This window comes from Crinia signifera, chromosome 6 (genome assembly GCF_055691185.1).
Source record: "Crinia signifera chromosome 6, ASM5569118v1, whole genome shotgun sequence".
NCBI classification, from domain to species: domain Eukaryota; kingdom Metazoa; phylum Chordata; class Amphibia; order Anura; family Myobatrachidae; genus Crinia; species Crinia signifera.
In genome coordinates, this window is record NC_139222.1 from 247,352,870 (window position 1) to 247,374,665 (window position 21,796).

Sequence of the window (21,796 nt, forward strand, 5' to 3'; positions counted from 1 at the left end):
GTTCAAACCCCCGACCATTGGGCTGGGGCCAGATTCGTATGGCAACGAGTGATCCTGAATCGGCTCCTATGTCTGAAGGTTTTAGAATTAATGTAGCCTTTGACCTAACCCTGTTGTTGAAATGACCACATCCCCTCCATAATAAAAATAAACACAAGAAAGTCAGAATATGAATAAAAATAAAACTATAATAAAATGTAATACAATTAAAATGTTCATTTTTTAAAAACTTTATTGGTGATATAGAATAGCATCATTTACAAACGGGAACCAATTCCAGAAGAGCTATCAAACTTAGAAGGAAAACAAAAGTCACTTTAAAAAATAAGCGGATTTCAAACGGATGGTCAGCTTGGGTTCCACCAACCCACTTGCAAAATGCATGTACAGTATACATGTAACACATCATAGAACAACAGAGGCAACCTACTTCATTGTGTAACTTTGAGATACACAACAACATGTGCTTTGTAAGTAATTGTGGCTGGTATAGGAAACGCCCAATGTGTGCTTAACCCGTATTCTACTTATGTGTATGGAGAAATGTAAACCAAACTGGCCCCATTGCCTACACATAGTGAAAGAAGGCATCGTGTGAGCCGAACTCATGTCCAGCCTATTAATTCACATAGAACCTCATGCCTCAGGGATCTCCCTGGTTACTTGGACAGCAATAGTCAGAATAGGGATTCAGTTCAGATAATGAATAAGATGCGCGTTACTAAGAACATTAAACAATGCAGAGATAAACCGACATTAAGGAATATAGAACTAAGACACAGAAGTGGCCGACTGCAAGGTTGTTATTTTTTTTTATCATTAAAGAGATATGTTCACCCCCAGTGTTCTCCTGCTCCGGGCGGAGCATCATTCCACATGTTGGTGGGTGACTTGAAGAAAGCATTTATTTTGGAGAATATGGATGATGCTAATTTCACTGGGATCAATATAATTAAGTCTTCAGCAGGAATGAATGTAAATGGGCAATACTGCTTTTATATCAGAGGTCTATTCTCCTTTATGTAGGGCAGAAAGACATGGTCAGCATTAACCTGGAAAATGATAGAGCAACTTATCCCAATATAATGAAATATATTGAGATAAGTCAGTTTAGGAACCACAGTCTAAGCATATACAGGTGAGTAATGGAGAGCATCAGATATGGAACACTGTATTCTGCAGATAATGTTATACCCCTTTCACATTGCAAATGCCGGGTCGCCCCAGGGATTTGGACACTTGCTCCATCCCGGGAGCGACCCGGCATTTGTGGTGTTTAGTTGCTCACAGCAACCTGGCTTATTGCCGGGTCTCTGATGTCATTCGGAGGGGGGGGGGCGGGCTGAATAGCGGCACATCAGGCAGGGAGGAGGCAGCAGAAGCATCACCTCTGATAGAGTGTGGTAGTTGTAATCTGTTGCACGTTCTCTTTGGTGCTGCCTCCTCCATAGAAGTCAACGGGATTGGGTCTGTTCATTTTCAGCAACCAGTGCCCGACCCAGGAATAACACTTCTTTTATACCAGGTCGGGTTGCTGGACCCGGGATATTTGAAATGGCCCTTTCACACTGCACGCCAACCTGGGTCGACCCAGGTTATTTGTGTGGTGTGAAAGGGTTATTAGAGAAATGGCACTAACTGGTATTCAAATGGCCTTATCAAAGTGTCCAGGGCCATGCTCACATTGGGGGTTAAAAGAAATCTACCATAACATGGGGGTATGTATGAAACAGTGAAAAGAGTGGACAAGTGAGCCACTGGAGAAGTTGCTCATGGCAACCAATCAGCTGTTACTGAATTTAGTAGAATGTGCTTAATAAACCCTACTTCAAAGCTGATTGGCTGCCATGGGCAAGGCCTCCACTGGCTCACTTCCCGCTCTTTTCCCAGCCTCATACATCTCCCCTTCAGTTCTAAACCCATAATTCATTCCTGCTGGAGCACTGGGGTAAAAGACCACCCCAAAATTCACAGAACTCATCCAAGATTATACAGCCATGCCCAAATAATACCCACAATATCAATGGACAGTATTTCACAGTATACATTAATGTATAAGGGTCAAAGCAATAGAAGCAACTGAATATACTTATGTAAAAAGTGCTATCTTGCAAACAAAAAGAACAAAATAATTATTACAAAATCATTAAGATGATAAAAGCATGCATGGTTAAATAACGCAGTAATGGACCATAGGCACCAGAAAAGTCTTCTAGAGGAACGAGCAATGATTTCACATTGGATACTCTATCTAAAAAACTGATGTTCAACCTGTGACAGACCTACTACTTCCACTGTGTCCTGCCAGCCGCATAATGTGACAGACACAGGTCGCCTAAGTCTAACATAACAATAATGCAGAAAAGATTCTTATAACTAGTATAAACATACAACAGTCCAAACTAGAACCTAAATGGTAATTTAGGCAAAATGTGTCATTCCCATTTAGGGAAGCGATATGTTTTAAAAGCGCCAAAGAAATCATCTACGGTAATAAAGAGTAAAATCCCATTGTACATCTTGCAATCTCACAATGTATTCGGAGATAAAAGGCTGAAATACTACACTATATTGGTCACTTTTAATCAACAATATAACGCAGCAAACATGGCTGAACAAGTGTACCTCAACTGTAGGCAAATCAGATGTACTGCAGGTGCACAGTTTACCTTTGCAGATCCAAAAACCACAAAGAACACAATAGAAACCTACTAAAATGTAAGATTGAACAACCAAACCTGGCTATACTGAATGTACAGTAAAACAAGGACAGCCGGTCATGAAAGAACTATTCAAATGGCATGAAGTGTTCTATAACTGCAGGGAAACTTTCAAAGCTGGGTTTTAAACACTACAGTCCACAGCAACTAAATCGGATGGTTGGACCTTAACTGGTTGCTAAACTCAACACCACCTTTTTCCCCAGCTTTTATAAATGACTACAATATAGAGTATAACATTATAAAGTATCCTGTGGCCCTGAACAGTTTAGGATATGGAGGAGGATGGAGTGAAGATACGAGTACACTACAGCGCTGCGGAGACTGAACACTACGCTGTGTGCATAAATCACTCATGCAATGCAGGATGGCCACTGATGGCAAGGATTTGGTGCTTAGACCTGTGCAAACTTCTATTGCGCTGCTTCGGTAAAAACGGCTTCATTCTAACAATATGTACTATATTTCTGAATGCAGATGCAAAACATACATATAAGTATTTTCCTGAACGCAGCAATTACAGTGGAGAATGTAACAGGACCAAATGTATTTCAATGCACTGTATAGTATACTAGTTGTGTCTTCATTGTACACACTTTGTTATGTTTTGGTTTTATCATCAAAAGCAAAAATCACAGCTTCAAAAAGATAAAAAAAAATAAAAATAAAAAAAAAGCGCTAGTTTTGCTACACAATGCAGAATTGCATTGCGTCTAGCTGGATAGGCTACATCTCTATGGTGCCGTTATTGTCTACACACAGGATAGGTAACCATGGTCGGCATTACTGATGTTCCTGAAAATCCAGCCAGATTCACTACAACCTAACGAGATCACTGAATCCCAGTTCTCAGTCGCTAGTTTCTGGTGAAAGGATGGGCTGTATTCCCACAACGATTAGTTCCCCGACAAACTTGTAGTTACGAGGGATATATACTGTAGGTCAGATTTTCAGTAGCTGATAGAAAAGCATGCATGTTCCTTCTGAATAGCAGGAAAGGGCCATCCACCAGAATTTGGTCATTGCAAGAGTCTGTTGCTAGTAGAAGCTGCCGGTACCACGCCATTCTTTTCCACGGACTGCAACTCTGTGTGTGCAGCACACGGTCCGCCTACAGTCCAGCATAGAACAAAAATCACAAATCGAGAATTCTGTCATCAGTACTAAATATTCAGGTCACTGTATCATCTGTGATGAAAGACGCTAACTGCACAAACAGATCCAGTGTGCTGAGCGGGAATCATCACGTTTTGTCAACGAATGCGTTGCAGAATGGCATCAGACGTAAACACTACAATACCAAACAGTAAGTAGTAAGTACTGTGCCAAAGAGAGGTCCGGATAACTTAGTACTCTACGACAGAGGTGTACAACTTAGGAGTAATCAAGTGCAAATACCGGCTTGCATTCATAACTGTTGGACGGGATTAACAAAAAATATATATTTATATATATATTTATATAAAACAGAAAAAATATTTTTTCTGCGTATGGAAATTTGTCCTATAATAGGAAACGTTTCCTTGTATAACATTACAGTGAACTGCTGCTACTGAATATCCTCTTCAGGATATTACTTGTGCGTAACATTCTATTCTTCCTCCTCCTCCTCTTCATCGTCATCCTCATCATGGCAGTGAGTGATTTCCTGGGGCACTAGCGGGAAAAGGTTAGGTGGTTTGATTTCACTGATGGACCGAGTTAGCTGATGCCGTTTCAAATCGGAATCTTTGAAGTCCAAGGAGCTGCGGTTCCGTGTTGCCATTGGTGACTCGGACTCATTGATATCCATGTGAATATGCTCCACTGTAGATTCATGGGGCATCTATAGGCAAAGAAAACTTTATTAAAACATTGTAGAGCATTAACTGTGACATCCAGGTATCTGCATTTCCCTACCGTCAGCTTAAAGGCAGGAGGACAGTTATGTCTAGAAGAAATGTATCTCTACTGTGACCGCTATATCGGATTCGGTTAGGTACACGTAGCACTTGTCACAACCACTGCAGCAATAGACTACTCCGTGTCCCAATGCAATTGGGACGGACCGAATATAAAAGAGGTGCTGGATGGAGTGGAACTCACCAAGACGTGTGCTGCTCTGAAGAGGTAGCTGAAGGGATAATACAAGAGGTTGATGAACGAGGCTGCATAAAGGTCTGCATACCGCATCACCTGACTGGCGAAGAGAGTCTGGCGGGAGCCACTGCGGAACAGACTTCCCATCATACCGTAGCACATGTCCATGTCATGGGTAACTTTCTGCAGGCGATAAGACAGATGGAACGCAGGTCATGACAACCGCTTTCTATTACCACTAATATCATAACTCATGAAGTAGCATGACTGCACTTCTATTACCATCAGTCCTTAACTGGCTATTATTTAACCATGGTGTCCTTTGGAAACCATGTGACTTACATGTGGTGTGAATCTTAGATCACTTATACCGTTTGCGGTCACTTGGCTTCATACACCCAGGGAGAAATGTAATAGGATGAGAGATTCAGATAGTGTTTTATTAAAGCGGCAATCATTTACACTGCAAAACCAGTTTGATTTTCAAGTGTAAATGATTGGCGCTTTAAAAATACTGGAGATTTCTTACCAAATTTCTCAACTTCCTATTACATGTCACCCCTAATGCCAATTGCTTTCCAGAGAAAACGGTGTGTATGGAAAACATTCTTTCACTGATCATTAATAAAAAAGAGAGTTAGATGAAGTAATTAGTGCAGCCAAGTGCATCAGATCTTCATGAAGCTGGAATTACTCTGTATAGTTCAGCAGCAGCAGCAATATACACAAACGAGTTTCAGTTATACTGGGCTGGTAAAAGGCAATCTATTTTTGTCCACATTAATATTAAAATAAAATAGTTCACAACTCCTTGCGGATTGAAAGCCTGCTTAAGACTTAAAAAAAAAAAACAAGTGGAACCAAATGTAATAAGGCGTGAAAATCAGAAAGTGGGAGATTTTGGGAAAGTTTTCCCTTTTTTTTTATTTTGTCAAAGCGGCTAATCATTTACACTGAAAAAAAAAAAAAAAAAACAGGTTGATTTTAATGTACAGTAATTGATTGTCACTTAAAAAAAAAAGGGGGTAAAACTTTCAGATTCCCACACCCTTATTACATTTGGCCTCCTTGTTAATATGGGTATAAAATACAGGTATATAACGTTCTATAAATAATTAAAATGTTAAGAAACGGAGTTCTGATGTCACTGAATGTAATCCATGAGTTCTGATGTCATTACTGTAGTGAATACATGGAAAACAAATGCTGTAATGGTTAGCATTACGGTCTCCTGGCACAATCTAGAACTACACTGGTAAATGAATATCCCCCCCCCCCCCCAAAAAATAAATAAAAATAAATAAATAAACAGTGTATAGTTGTGCGTGTACATGGGCAGACTAGATGGGACAATTGGTTCCTATCGGCCTGTCAAATTCTAGGCTTGTGTGTTAAAACGCATGTATTATAATGGATTAACCCATTCTCTTGTTCATAATATTATGGATATTAGACCTCACACTAGATTACTATGTCCTGTATATGCATATTCCATCACTGTCTTGTGCTGTTATATGGTATCGTCAGTGACATGTAATATCCATATAATTCCCTGTAAGGAGTGCATTATTCCATATATAGCTTCTGGAGAAGGAGAAGCATCTTACAATATACCGGTAGTGTGAACAGACAAGGAGTAAGTGCTCTTACTGTATCTTGCAGAACCAGCAAGCAATGTTCTCTGCAGGAAGAGAAACAAACATAGATGTAATACCTTAATTCGCCTCTGGATGGAGCTGATGTCGGGTCTCTCATTGCTGCTACTGTCCAGATGCCTGAAAGTGAAATGACAGATTGGCGATTGTACAACATCATATAGACCATATAGTTTATAACAGACACAGCCTGTAGATTTGACGGGTCACTTTGTAATCTGATTTATAAATTGCATAATAATAATAATACTGCAGTAGTATAGATAAGGGCATGCGGGAGTCTGGGGTATAGTTCGAAGCAGGTTAACTAGATCATAAACTGGTGGTCCTCCTGGTAAATGCGATGACCTGTATAGAAGTTTCCCACCGTTTCAGCTAGAAGTGGAAAACTGTCCAGCAGTTACTGGACATTACCCGCAGTAAAATAAAATCATACATAAAACAAGGATTAAAAACCATAAATAAATAAAAAAAATGGTTTTAGGACTTATCAAGATAATGTTAACATTGCCTATAATCTATAGAGCCCCAGCCTGTCTGCACCTTCCCTTTAGAATGTAAGCTCTCACGAGCAGGTCCCTCTCTCCTCATGTGCTTTTCTTACAATATATCTCTGCCACCTTGATAGTTTCTGTCCAGGGTAAATACGTTCTGCTTCGACATGTATACCACATTAGCTTTATTTTGAAACTGCGATTTAGATTTCAGTTTGAACACACCTACCCAAATCTAACTCTCTCTGCACGTTACATCTGCCGCACCTGCAGTGCCACATGGTTGGTCCAGTTGCTTGCCAATCTGAATTATACATACTTTGCTCTATGCCCCCCTTGCTACACCACAACTTCCATTGACAGTACTTACTTATAGAGTTCTGACAGGAAGATATCCAAACTCTGGAGCTCTTCAAATAGCGCTAAACCAAGTGAAATAACAGGAGAAGATGAAGCACAAGATATAGGTAGAGCCATCAAACAAACAACAGAACGCTGTGCCTATTATATGCAAACACTGTACAATAGAGAAGACAGCAGAAAGTAAAACAATAAAACAAAGCACAAAATAAAAAAAACACCAAAAGCAAAAAGACTGAAACTGAAAAGTCAAAGACGCCAAAGACACCCAAATGTGAGACGCTATGAAGGGAGACAAACTGCCCGGACTGTGACAAGCAAAATCTGGATCTAAGCCATGTTAGCTACCACACGGTCTCCGGATAAGCGGCAGGGCCCTCTGGTAGCTAAGGAGAGTCTAGATGAAATGGCTCCGCCAATGTGCAAGCTGGGCCAGATCTTGGCATGCTACGAATACAATAACAAGTTTGTGGTCACATGTAGCCGTGTCAGGTAGCGACGGGGCGGGGGAGATTCCAGGAAACAGCCAGAATGGGGAGGAGACAACAGCACGGTGATATAGAAGCAGGGGGGGGGGGGGGGATCTGAGAACTAAAAAGCGATAAGGTATACACAGTATATGTGCGATTTAAATATATACTGGAAGAAGATACATTTTAACTTGAAGCAGCACTCAAGTAGGATTAAGAGGGGTAAAAATTAAATCTTACTTTTGGAACTCAGCAAAAAAGGTGGTGGACTCTTGTTGAGGCACCTCATGCACATGTGAAGCTGCAATCCTATGTAGGGTTAAAGTTCCTCTGGGTGACATGAAAACATGTCCTGCACAATATAAAGATTGTAACCCTCACCCTGCACTCCTCCTGCACAGCCCAGTAGGAATCATCTCCTGGTTATACCCAACATACATATACACCTCATTCGCTACGTCATCTGTGTGATCCGTATGTATCACAAATGACTTATTACACATATGTCAATGGTAAAAAAAAAAGTCTAATATCAAACACTGGTCACAACAAAGGTGTAGATGCATATGGCAATACTACAGTTGAGTGGCTGACTCTCACAAGGGGGTAGATGTATGAAGCAGTGATAAGGGAGGAGAAGTGGCAACCAATTAGCTGCTCTGTATAATTTGATATTATGCAAATTATAGATGTTACTTCAGTCTTGATTGGTTGCCATGGCCACTTCTCCTCTGACTCACTTTTCCTCCCTTATCACTGCTTCGTACAACTACCCCTAAGATACACAAGCTGTCAGGAAAGGCAGGGTTTAAAATTCAGATAAACTCTGCAGTTGGTTCAAGTATCATAACTGAGTCATTAAGACTTACACTCCCCCTCCCCTCTCCCCCCCCCACGATCACTGATCTCCACAACAAACACACTCACATGCTTCCGCTCACTCTCAATATTACAAGGTTTATAAAGCAAATCTATTTACATGTTAAGTGTTTAAAAAAAAAAGTGTATTCCCAGTTTGCTCTGTCGTAGGAAATGACGTCTTTCCATATACGCAGAGGCTGCATGCAGACGTAATAAGGCCTCTATCTGTCCATAACAGCTTGTATCAGTATACAGCCAGTCACACAAGGGTCCTGTTGTGCCAGATATTACTCTGCAATACTATACAAATCTATCATGTACACTACAGCTGTTTTCTTTCACACACATGGGGTTAATTCACTATCCATTCAATAAGACTACAATACATTCCATTATCTCCTTACCTTATACTGTCAATTAGCCATTAGGTAACATTTCAGCTAAATGGTGCTTATAATAAGCTTAAGGTTCTAAAAGGATTATGGTTTGTGTTCTCTTACAGCTTTTGTCGGTCCAGACGTGAAGCTCTTGTGCCAGTTCCGGGATGACCAGGAATGTTCTCCAACCCTGGCGCTTCTTGGACTTCAAAATGTCTCCAAAGATGTGATCCCCGATATAAAGTATATCTTTACCCTTCGCTCCTAACAGGTCACACACAATGTCGGAAGAGCCTAAAGAGAGAAAAAGATTGCTTAGGGCCCCCTGGATGTCTAAATCCACCTCTGTTTGGAACAGCCAGAAGTTTGGGGGATGGGGAGTTTATTGGTGAATTTGCTAATAACATGGAACACTCTACTTGTGGAGTCACTACAGGGGAGCTGTGCGGCACTGAGTCTACGGAGAGTCTCGGGACTGATCAGCAGCTCTCACAAATCTGGGCAGGCCCTCAGCAGGACAAAAATGGGGGAATGACAAAATGTCATAGGCCAGGGGCCATGGCTTTGCAGGGTAACATGGTGGGTGTGCCCCCACCCTAGCCGGGCTGCTGCTCTCCACTAAAATTAACTTAAATTCATAAATTTGATACAGATTTGAGCTCTTGCCCACGTATCTTGGTAAGAGCAATGGGTTGTTGTTTTTTGTTTCTAAAGTTGTATATCCGGGACTAACAGGCATTATCCGCTACTAAGATGTAATGGTATATTTAATAGTGTCCAACAATGCTGTACAGGATGCCGTCCAAACTCTGATTTATTTTTTAAAGCGGCAATCATTAACAAGGCATGCGGTTTGCTTATACAGTAAATGATTGCCACTTTAAAAAAAAAACATTTCATTCCGGCCGGCACTGTGCACCTCCGGCAAACTCGGATGCTATTGCATATGCCCTGTAGTCTGACCCAGGCTAAATACAAGATATGGGGGCTAAATTATATTTTCAGTCATATACTGTAGCATTATGTAGGCAATGCTGGAGAACCCATTGCAGACAATGGTGATGAAGGAGATATTCATAATTCCAGCGTAACCACCATCTACTAGACACTGGAGGCAGCTATTCTGTTGGCTGGAACAGTAATCATAGCAACCAGTGACCAGGGCATAAAGTGGTCATGCAGAGGGGGTGCCCGGACGAAGCCCCGACAGTCGGGATTCCGACAGTCGGTATTCTGACAGTCATTACTCTGACGTCGGAATCCCGACTGCTCCCTCGTGGGAGTCCACGACCCCCATAGAGGGAGAATAAAATAGGTGGCGAGCGCAGCTCGCCACCGTGCCCGCAGCATGGTGAGCGCAGCGAACCCGCAAGGGGCTTCATTGCGCTCCCCACGCTGTGCAGTCGGGATTCCGACATCTGACTAATGACGTTTGTGAGGGAACTCATTTCTCTATGCCACCTAATTACCCCTCTCCTTTACCCCCATTAGGCAAAGACAGGGACAGTTGTAGGGTTTTTGGCACCCCCCTGCAAACTACAATGGTTTTCTATGAGAATTACTGTGCAGAGCTAATGTAGAGTTTAAAATGTTTCACCACACCACTCCGTTCCACCCCATTCCCCCTCACTTTAACCCCTGCCAGTGACACTCCTGAGACACCTCATCTTGTACCAGTGAGAGGCTGAATAAGTTGTCTCAACTCTAGAGACCGTGTGTCACATGTTAGAGGAAGTGCAGTCATTCAGGCCGCACCATATAGTGTTCATACCTCCTGAGTAGATAATTCCCCGCTGTAATGGTCCTGTGTAGGTTCCAATTTTCAGCTTGCCGGTGTTCTGTATTTTTAATACAAAAGTACAATATTAAAGACATCCCCATTCAATCATTGGAGGAGATGTGGCAAATCAAAACAGATTTGGGGGCAGTAAAACAATACAATGAATAGAAAACTCCATTAGATGTCAAAATCTGTCATGCAGCTAAGAAAAATCTATCAATGCAGAGGGGGGGGGATTCTGGTTGGTCTGCAAAAGCAAACTCCTTCTTTAATGGACAAAACCATGTGCACTGCAGGTGGGGTAGATGTAACATGTGCAGAGAGAGAGTTACATTTGGGGAAGTTATTTTGTTTCTGTGCAGAGTAAATACTGGCTTTATTCTTACACTGCAATTTAGATTTCCATTTAGATTTCAGTTTGAACACACCTCTCCCAAATCAGCACCTCCTGCAGTGCACATGGTTATGTGCATTAAAGAAGGAGTTTGCTTTTGCAAACCAACTAGAATGACCCCCAAAGTGCATTGCAGATTTGATGAGTTTTCAGGCAGTATCAATGTATGCACACCTATTAAATCTTCAAATGTACACAGTGAAATGCAGCATGATGCAGACATTAGTCCTTATATAGGATATAGAGAACAGTATAATTGCGCTACTCACAGTATCCACTTGTCTCAGTACAGTTCCTTCCCCAAAAAAGAGAGGCTTCCTTGCATCCACTAAGATCAAGTCAAAATAGGATTGCCAAGGCTGATGTGGGCTCCCAGGCTGCAAAATACCAAGGCAGAGACAATGTAAGAGATAGATTGATAAGAATATCATATATCAAGGGGCTGTACTACAAAGTATTACAACATATATAAAACAATGTAAATATATAAAACACACACACACACATATATATATTTATTTATTAACAGTTTCTTATATAGCGCAGCAGATTCCATTGCGCTTTACAATAGTAGACAGTGATAAAACAAACTGGGTAACAACAGACAGACTTGGAGGTAGGAGGGCCCTGCTGCAAGCTTACAATCTATAGGGATATAGGAGGGAAACACAAGGACAGGCACCAGTAATAGCATAGCATATGTAATACATAAGTGCCTCAGAGGGTTATGCTTGTGGTACTTAAATATGATAGGCTTGCCTAAAGAGGTGAGTTTTCAGGGAACACTTGAAAGTTTGGAGACTAGTGGAGAGTCTTATTGTACGTGGAAGGGCATTCCATAGGGTGGGAGCAGCCCGATGAAAGTCCTGTAATAGTGAATGGGAGCTGGTGATCCGTGCAGAATAGAGACGCAGATATTGTGTAGAGCGGAGTGGTCGAGATGGGAGATATTTTGCGATAAGTACAGAGATATAAGCTGGTGCAGTATGGTTAATAGCTTTATATGCGAGTAGAAGTGTTTTATATTGAATACGGTAAGATAAAGGCAACCAATGGAGGGACTGGCAGAGCGGATCATGTGTGTATATATATATATATATATATATATATATATATATATATATATATATAGAAAGAAAGGGGCACATATGTTTTACAGCTTCACATGAATAATGTTCTATTCAGTAGAGAGTAGCCCAACGCGTTTCGTCAGATCCTGACTTCATCAGGGGCAGATAACATAGCCAGCAGACACTAGAAGAGTTCTGTACCGATAGAGTCTGAAGATATAAATTTCATATAACGATCGAGTGGGTTTTCAATACTCGGGATCAAAGAGATGTGATTTTTAAGTATCACAGCAGGTAATTCAAATGAATTTTCACAGCAGACAATTTAAATGGCTTTCACAACCGATAAATCTGATGTGTGATCTGATCAGTGTATAGGGATCCTAGAGAAGTAGCCAGCAGCAGGGTGAAACCTTAAATAGTCACTGCTTGTCTCTCTTGTCATAAATGAATCTCCATTCTACCTCTGATCAGCAGCTACCAGCTTTGGGGAGGGGGCAAAGGAGCAGTAGGTATGATGTTACATACATAGTGGGGGGGGTCAAAGGAACTCATGGGGAAAGGGGATCAGAGAAGCATATGGGGGGGGTCAGAGGAACACATGGGGTGAAAGATGATAAAGGTGTAAATCTTGGGGAAGATCAGAGGCACATATGGGGAGGGGAGAGCATAGGCACATCATAGGGAGCTAGAAGACAGGCATTCATAGTGAGCAGAGGGGGGTGGAGGTCAAAGACATGCTTGGCAAGGCAGGGGGCAGAGGTACATATGGGAAGGGGAGATGATCAATGCACATGATAAGGTATTGGGCAAAACACTCAAGAGGAGAGGGGGAGAGAGCCCAGAGCACCGGATGCCATTTTCTGTACCCCAGGTTCTATGTTTTCATGCATAGTTGATTTGCCTGGCCTTGTTTCCATATCGAAGGTAGGACTTTTTGGACATAATTCTTCTGTGAAGACCACTTCTGGCCAGACTTCTCCAAACAGATTATGGGTGAAACTTTCTGCCAGTTCTAAGATGATGGTATTACTGAACGTCTTAAGATTTTTAAGGGAAGTAAGCATGTGTAGTCTTTCATCTATAGCACCACGTTTCCTTGGCCAACCATTGCGTCTATGGTCTTCAACATTGCCCATTTCTTTGTGCTTTTTAAACACAGCTTAAACAGCACATCTTGAAACCTTAGTCTGCTTTGAAATTGTCACTGCCTGGGAGAGACCTTGCTGATGCAGTATAACTATGTTGTGTCTTGTTTCTGTGCTCAGTCTTGCCATGGTGTATGACCTGTGACATCACCTTTGTAGCAAAGTTTGGCTGTTTCTCACCCAGTTTTAAGCCTCCTACACAGCAGTTTCTGTTTTAGTTAATGACTGTTTCAACTTACATATGAAAATGATGATCAATACAACCTATGGTAGTTGGTATTATTGGCTTATCATACGCATGACTATAATCCTCCAAAATCCCTGACTTTGTGCAAATGTACTTCGAAGACTGATGCGGATTGAAGGCAAAGGCTGGTCACACCATATATTGATTTGATTTAGATTTGTTTTCTGTTTATTAACTTTTGCATTTTGATAATTGATAAACAAATAAACTATTTCTTTAAAGCATTCATACTTTCAGCATTTTTCAACATCTGCCTAAAACATGTGTGTATATACACACACATATATATATATATATATATATATATATATATATATATATATATATATATATATATATATATAAATAAATACTTGGAAAAAGACAAAGGCACTCGTAGGACTTTCAAAAATAACTTGTGTATTCAAAGGAAGATGACCGACATTTCGGGGTGCTTTCACCCCTTTGTCAAGGTGTAAACAGGCAAGCCAAGCATCTGTATCCTCACCTACGGGCACCGGGGCCCCAGGACCACTAAGGGAGTGCCGGCTCCCCAAACACCCTCTATATAAATAAATACATATATAATGGATATTAGTAACTTTATCAAGACCCATTTTTGATGGCTAGTCAGACTGGTGTAAAAAAAATGGCAGGATCTGCAGGGTGTATCCAGTATGCAATGGCTAGTACCTACCAAAAGAGGTCCAAAGAAGGACAACTGATGAACCGGTGACTGTTCATTGATACACATGGGAATGAAGGTTAGCCTGTATGGTGTGATCCCACAGAAGAGCTACTGTAGCACAAATCGCAGAAAGTTAATTCTGGGTTTGATAGACAGAGGTCGGAACGCAGTTCATCAAAACTTATCTGTATGGAGCTGCGTAGCTGCAGACTGGTCAGAGTGACCATGCTGACCCGTCACCTGCTCGAAACTGGACAACCGAGCAATGAAAGAAGGCGGCCATGGTCTGATGAATTGGGTGCCGGACGACCTCACTACAGATGGGATTCTTACGGGGAGTATACCGACATCGGAATCCAGACTTACAGGGCTGCATAGAGGGAGAATAGAGCCTGTGGGCTTCGATGTGCTCATCCCCTGTCAGAGTACCGGAAGTCGGGATTTCAATGTCGTTATACGGTCCATCAGAATCTCTACTGTCGGCCCGGCCGACTGTTTGGCCGGACTCAACATATCAGGCCAAGATCACTCCAGTGTGTATGTACCGGGCATTATGATCTACAGCAGGCATTCCCAACCACGGTCCTCAAGGCAAACCAACAGTGCAGGTTTTCTTGAGCACAGGTGATTAGTATCTGAGGGATTCTGATTAAACCATCTGTGCTGAAGCCTGGATATCACTAAAACCTGCACTGTTGGTGTGCCTTGAGGACCGTGGTTGGGAATGCCTGATCTACAGTATTAGGCAGGTGATTTTAAGGTTATGTTGTGTGTGTGCGCGCATGTATAGACAGAGTAGACGGTCTGACAGATACATGCAATGCACTGCTTGATCCCGGTGATTACCCCTCTCAGCAAACCTGCAAATCATCTAATAAAGTATATACAAATTAGGGTTAATGTTATTGCCTTAAAAAATGCACAATATCCATTAAGTTTTCCAGATGTGTCCCCATACATCATTGCTGCTGGTGCACAAGGTCCCAGGAGACTCTGCTAGCATTGGGCATTTTTTATTTTTTAATGCAATTGTTTATTGATTTCCCAAAAGAAAATAAACAAGTGAGCAATAGAGCAAGTGTATGTTTCCAAGAAATACAAGAGTATAGTGTGCATGACAAGCAAGATGTGATTCATAGCAAAACACCAGTACATTTAGCTGCTCAGGTGCAACAAAAATGCTACGGATTTGGAGATTTACCACATAATCCATTACTCAGTCATGAGAGTTGAAGCTCCAAAGATCCTCAGAACATCAGACAAAGAATTACAACAGCAGGTAAACCAATTAAGATTTGAATACTCTCAAATAAGGGGGGAGAGAAATATATGAAAGGGGCAGAGAGAAAAGAAGAAGAGTGAACGTAGAGAAGGGATATTGAGAAAGGTAGGAAAGGGGAAGGCGCACCTATTAATAGGTGCAGAGGAAATAAAGTAGAAGAGATGTGAGAAGAGACCTAGACCGGGTCCCAGATGCAGTTACACCAGTTAGGTTAAGCGAAAAACGATGAGGATTCCATAGCATTAGCAGTAATACAATCACAATGTATGTCAAAGGAAGAGGTCTGAAGATAAGAAGGTCGGGGGATCCTGTAAGGTAGTGCCATTATAACTAAACCAATTAGACAAAGTCAAGAGGAATTTATGGGAAGAGTTATGAAGGTAAGCCGTAATTTTTTTTACATGGCAGCGAGGTGCCAAATTTTATTAATGAGCTGTTGCCGGGAGGGGGGTTTGTGTTCTTCCAGTGACTGGCAATGAGACACCGGGCAGCACAAAGAATATGTGTTGAAAGCTTGTCTGCCTCTTTGCTCATGTCATTGATGGGGAGGCCGAGAAGGAAGGACCACGGCGACTTAGCCACAGGGCGGGCAAAGACCTCGCTGAGGAGGTGAGTCACCTCGTTCCAAAAACCATCTATCTTGGGGCATGACCACCAAATGTGTAGGAAAGAACGCTCTTCCCCACAGCCTCTCCAGCAATGATCAGAGGTGGAGTTGAACATTTTACGCAGGCGTGTTGGAACTAGGTACCATCTATAGTACACCTTAAGTGAATTGTCTTTTATCAGAGTCAAAATGGAGGATTTGGCGATTCTTTCCCTAATCAATGACTAGGATTCATCATCTGGCGGATCGCCTAAGTCATTTTTCCATTGGGATTCATGCTTGGGGTTCGGGAGGGATTTGGCGAGAAGTAGGTGGTTGTATAAAGTTGAGAGGATACCTTTACATAAGGGTTGATGTAAGTAGGAGTATTCAATAGGGGTTAGGGGTCTGGTGATAGACTCAACTGGGAGCGAGTGAAAAAAATGACGTATTTGAGTATATGTGAAACAACTTAGAGATGGAATGTTAAATTTATCTTTGAGGGAATCTAGAGAGGCGCAGACGTTGGCATCTAAGATCATGGATCACTCTAATGCCACCTTCTAGCCAATGGGAGAAATGCTTAGTGTTAGGACCCGGCGGGAATGCAGGATTATACCATAGTGGGGTAATAGGAGAAGGGCAGGTGGAGATATTGAAGTGGGAAGAGCATAGGTCCCAAATAGAGCAAGTGAATACGAGGATTGGGTTAATTTGTATATGGGAGGGTCTGTTGGAAGGAGCAAGTCCAAGTAGGGAAGATAACGGGGAGATGTTGCATAGTTTCGATTCCACCAAGACCCATTTAGGTACGTGAGAGGAGGTAAACCACGCTATTGCTTGGATAAGTGTGGCATAGTAATACAAAGTGATATCGGGGAAACCAGTGCCTCCACCGGAGGAGGATCGCATTGGGCATCTTTTTGACATGAAGGTGCCTTAGTCCTGTATCCAATCAGCCCCGATCCAATTTTCAGCAAGATCCCCCACATTTATAGAGTTGCATTGGATCGGACGGCCCACTCGTGGCAGGCATCTCGTGCTGCATGGCGTATTGAGGCTAGATGTAGGAGGACACATCTATATATACTTTTCTATTAACAGAGCTTGATCAGAGGTTACAAGTGCTATATAAAGAATAAATGATAATCTCAATGACTGTGGTAATGTACCTTTGATCCATGTGCGAAGTCAAACAGGTAAGTCATAATTTTCTAGAATACAAAACAAAAACAATTAAATTCAGTCTATGGAAACACATGTAGTGCAATCCACATGTAGTGCAATTTGTTATTTATTTATAATAACAAATCCAGACCGATGCCAGCAACAATGCATCCTCTACACGAGTGGATTTGTGTGTATAAGGGAGCTGGTCAGGAGAATGGTCATGGTGACTGATTGCACATGTGCTTGACCGAGAATTCCACAAGGAAAGATTTATAAACTATACTGTTGGTATAAACTCTAGGGCTATAATACATCGCTTTTATTCATCTGGCTTCACAAATAGGTAAATGTACTAAGCCCTGGAGAGTGCTGAAGTAGAGAGAGATAATCTACCAAACATCCAGCTCCTAACAGTCATGTTTCAAACCAAGCCAGTAACATGGCAATTATTATAGGTGCTGAATGGTGCTTTAGCCCTCTCAACTTTATTATCCTCCAAGCCTATGCACATCTGCTCCACAGTGTGCTATAAAGCAGGCCTCGGACTGGTTGCTTTTAGTTACACCATTTTAATACATAAGCCCTGTGGACACTTTCTTTTTAGAGTTTAGCACAAGGCTTAAGGAGCCTACACACGGGGAGATTTTCTGGGTATTCTGAGCAATGCTAGATCGCTCAGCAAGATCGCTCAGCACACAACGCTGCACTGTGCGCTGAGCGATCTGTCAGGGCCAGTGTTCTCCGGTGAGAACACTGGCCCTGACCAACAATTAATTAGATTTATCCAGTATGCTGGATGTTAATCGCTGGGCGATTGCGCCGCGTATCGCTATGGCCTCTACGCACTGAGTGGTGTAGGGACATTTTCTAAGTAATCCTCAGACATGCTGGGCAGTGTAGCCAAAAGGTTCCAAAAATTTAGGCCAATAGAACGACAGTCATGAAACCAAATCTCTCCATAAATAAAGAGGCAAGTGGATGATTAGGTTATGTAATATTGGGGCAGATGTATTAAGCCTTAACAAGAGATAAATCCAAGAGTGATAAAGAGAGATAAACGTCCAGCCAATCACCTGCCATGTTACAGGCTGTGTTTGAAAAAAGTCAGTTAGCAGGTGATTGGCTGGACGTTTATCTCTCCTTATCACCCTTGCGTTTATCTCCTGTTAAGACTTAATACATCTGCCCCATTGTGCCAGATGTATTAAGCCTGGCAAAGAAATAAAGTGAATATAAAGTGAAAGGAGAAAAAGCACCAGCCAAAAAACTCCCAACTGTCATATTTCAAACACAGCTGATTGGCTGGTGCGTTATCCCCTTCCACTTTATCTTCAGCTTACCTCTTCTCCAGGCTTAATACATCTGGCACAATATTCTGAAAAATCATTTTAATGGATGAAGTGGTTATGATCTTGGGATCATAGTGATAATGCTATCTTACATTTTGGAAGTCTGTTTGGGGATATATTTTGTGGATAAAAAGTTGTAACACTTTTCCAGTAAACAGTAAATATCTATTTCACCTAAACATAGCACCTTCACCCTCGTCTCAAAATAGACTGCATGTCGGTTGTTTCCTTGCCATACAAAACCACATTTAACCCTTTGAGTGTCAATGTTGCTGTGAGAGATCAGCTTCAATGCATTGACTCAGCTGTATCTGTATTATTGACACTAAAAAAACAGTCGCTGTGAGCGGCGCTGGTATTTTTACCAGATGTTTTGAGGATCTGTCGCAGCAACATTGGCACTCAAAGGGTTAACAAATCTAGTAGAGACCTACTGTGTAATACAGAGCTACAAAATAATTGCCATAACTAATGCATGTTAATTTTGTATTTCACTTGTATTTCATGTAGCACAAAAACGCAGTAAATAAACGGACTGTAGGGGGCAGAAACACATAAAAATCCTGATTGATGATGCAATAAGACTAGTGACAAATAGTCAAAAGCATACATTGATTGTATGATTAACAGAAGAGATAAAAAATGTGGAGGGAAAAAAAATCTATACATATATGGAATGTGCAACGGTTGTGCACGGAGGTCACCAGGTTTAAATGTCCACAGAGCAGAACACTTAAATATGTTTTGCCATTGGAATTCCCTGAATTCTGTTATGAATAACCTTCTGTCACTTACGCAGAATGGTTTACTTTTACTGCACTTCATACAGAACAGCTCCTTGTATAGTTGTATGTAAAACTGCTTCATTAGCAGCCTATTGAATGGAAATCCCATTTATATAGTGTATTTGGCTGACGTCTTTCACTTGCTAACTTCGGGCCTCATAACAGCTAAAAGACACTGACAGTTGCAGAGTTTAATTCAACATTCTGCACGCATTTTCTTCTTTGATTCTACCCCTTTAACTGAATTACCACATTCTGCTCACATGAAGGAGAGACTGCAGCTCTCGTTTCGGTACCCTGGCAACATACAGTGATGTGAAAAAAGTAATTAGCACTTACGTGTGTATATTTATAGTCGCTGTTTGTGACCAGGAAAATCTTCCCCATTTCATTCATGCGGCTCAGCAAGAGGGGCAGCTTTGACTGAAAGTGTATAATAAGATTTGATAAAAGCTCATTTTCAATAACAAAATATTGTGCTTTCAAAGGAATTGGTTATAGAAAAAGACCGGAATATACAATAATAATAATAATAATAATAATAAGCAGAGGAAGATATCCAATCATAACCATTTCTTCTGAAGGGTAAAAAACAAACAAACAGTGAAAACCGAGGACAGAAACTCTTCATGTGACCTGCTCTGGAATGCTACAATATCATATTACATTGGGATTGCACTTATTATAAGGGTAAGAAAAACAAACTTACATCTTTAACAACATATTTTGGGAAATTCTCTACAGTCTTTTCTTTGAGTGATCCCTGGAAAAAGGAGACATGAGATTTAAGTGTCCTGCTAGGTTTAGTACAGAATACATATCAGATAAATAAACATGCCTTTTATATAAAGCAGAAAAAAAGTTACAGCAAAAAGAGAAATGATGCACAAGAAAAAAAAATGATTCACTAAGTGAAACAACAACGTAATGATCAAATAACAAGAAAATAAAAACAAATCATGAATATACATACATAACTATGGCGCAAATATATAATTCTTCCTGCTTCGCCTCATTAAGGAGGCGAAGCAGGAAGGGATGTAGAAAAGATTTTAACATCTTGTCCCGGGAAGAAGGGGAGCGCAATTTCCCCAGGAGCAGACAGTAGATCAGCTCATGCTGAAGCGGTCTCTTCACCAGCCAGAACATGTGTGAGATCTCGCTACTCATGCGAGATCTCAAGCGGAACCCTGCTGTAAGAATAGGACATCACTAGCCCGGGGCTGGCGAAGGGGACACATCGGCTCTAACGGGCAATCGATGCCTGACAGGCAATCATACATTGGCAACGCCATAAATAGGAAGAGGATTCAACAGGACAGCGGTGCTGAGCGGTAAGCGCCGGGCTGCCCCGAGTGCACAGTTAACACATTTTTTTAACAACATTAAAACCCACAGCTAATTAGTGTTAAGTGCAGCATATGCACCTAACGCTGGTTCAAACATCCCCCCCTATGGGCCTTATTCAGAGATGTACCTAAAGCCAATGTTTTGAAATCTGTGTGCATTTTGCATGTGCATATCTGACGCTGCAATGACGCCCGCAGTGCCCAACATGCAGCAGAAGAATGGACATGGACAGGCAGCATTGCACAAAACAGGAGTGTGATGGTACCAGTTTCTGGGCATGCTGCAACAAGTGCTGAGGGGCAGATTTATTAAGTCTGGTGAAGTTATAAAGTGGCCAGTGATAACACACCAGCCAGTCAGCTCTGAACTGTCATGTTAAGGGCTGGGTTTAAAAAAATTACTGTTAGAACTGAGGGGTAGATGTATGAAGCAGTAATAAGGGAGAAGTGAGCCAGAAGAGAAGTGAGCCATGGCAACCAATCAGCACTGAAGGAACATAGATAATTTGCATAATATTAAATTATACAAAGCAGCTGATTGGTTGCCATGGGCCACTTCTCCTCTGGCTCACGCCTCCTCCCGTATCACTGCTTCATACATCTACCCATCATTGCTTGCTGCGTTATCACCGGACACTTTATCACTTCACCAGACTTAATAAATCTGCGCCCGAGTCCTTAGATGCAGCTTCATTGGCTTCAGAAGCGTAAATTTCCCAATCCTGAGTAACTTGAAGACTATTCAAATGACTGATGTTAAAGCAAATGATCCCTTGCTGTGCCTTAGGGTATTAGGTGCTCTGCCTTGAGCCCTTATTAGGACAACCCTGACTACCATCGGACATACAGCTAGAACCAGCCAGAATATCTCATCTAAAGAGCTCTGCATTGATTTGGTGATTAAAAACATCCTGGTGCGATCTACAAGCACATGGCCTTGTGATACTCCAGTC

At 41.6% G+C, this 21,796-nt stretch overlaps 1 protein-coding gene across 2 annotated transcripts in view; it reads right to left on the reverse strand.

The window, feature by feature from the left end:
* Positions 1–214: 214 nt before the first annotated feature.
* Positions 215–21,796, reverse strand: part of NT5C2 (5'-nucleotidase, cytosolic II) — a 79,806-nt gene continuing 58,224 nt past the window's right edge. For both annotated transcript variants that reach the window (XM_083149258.1, XM_083149257.1), the window contains 10 exons: positions 20,204–20,257; positions 19,834–19,917; positions 17,363–17,404; positions 11,460–11,567; positions 10,788–10,854; positions 9,140–9,310; positions 7,319–7,370; positions 6,514–6,574; positions 4,806–4,982; positions 215–4,545 (listed from right to left, as the gene is read on the reverse strand). In XM_083149258.1, the coding sequence (XP_083005384.1) occupies positions 4,312–4,545; positions 4,806–4,982; positions 6,514–6,574; positions 7,319–7,370; positions 9,140–9,310; positions 10,788–10,854; positions 11,460–11,567; positions 17,363–17,404; positions 19,834–19,917; positions 20,204–20,257 (1,050 nt within the window). In that variant the 3' untranslated portion in view covers positions 215–4,311. The remainder of the gene's footprint in view (positions 4,546–4,805; positions 4,983–6,513; positions 6,575–7,318; positions 7,371–9,139; positions 9,311–10,787; positions 10,855–11,459; positions 11,568–17,362; positions 17,405–19,833; positions 19,918–20,203; positions 20,258–21,796) is intronic.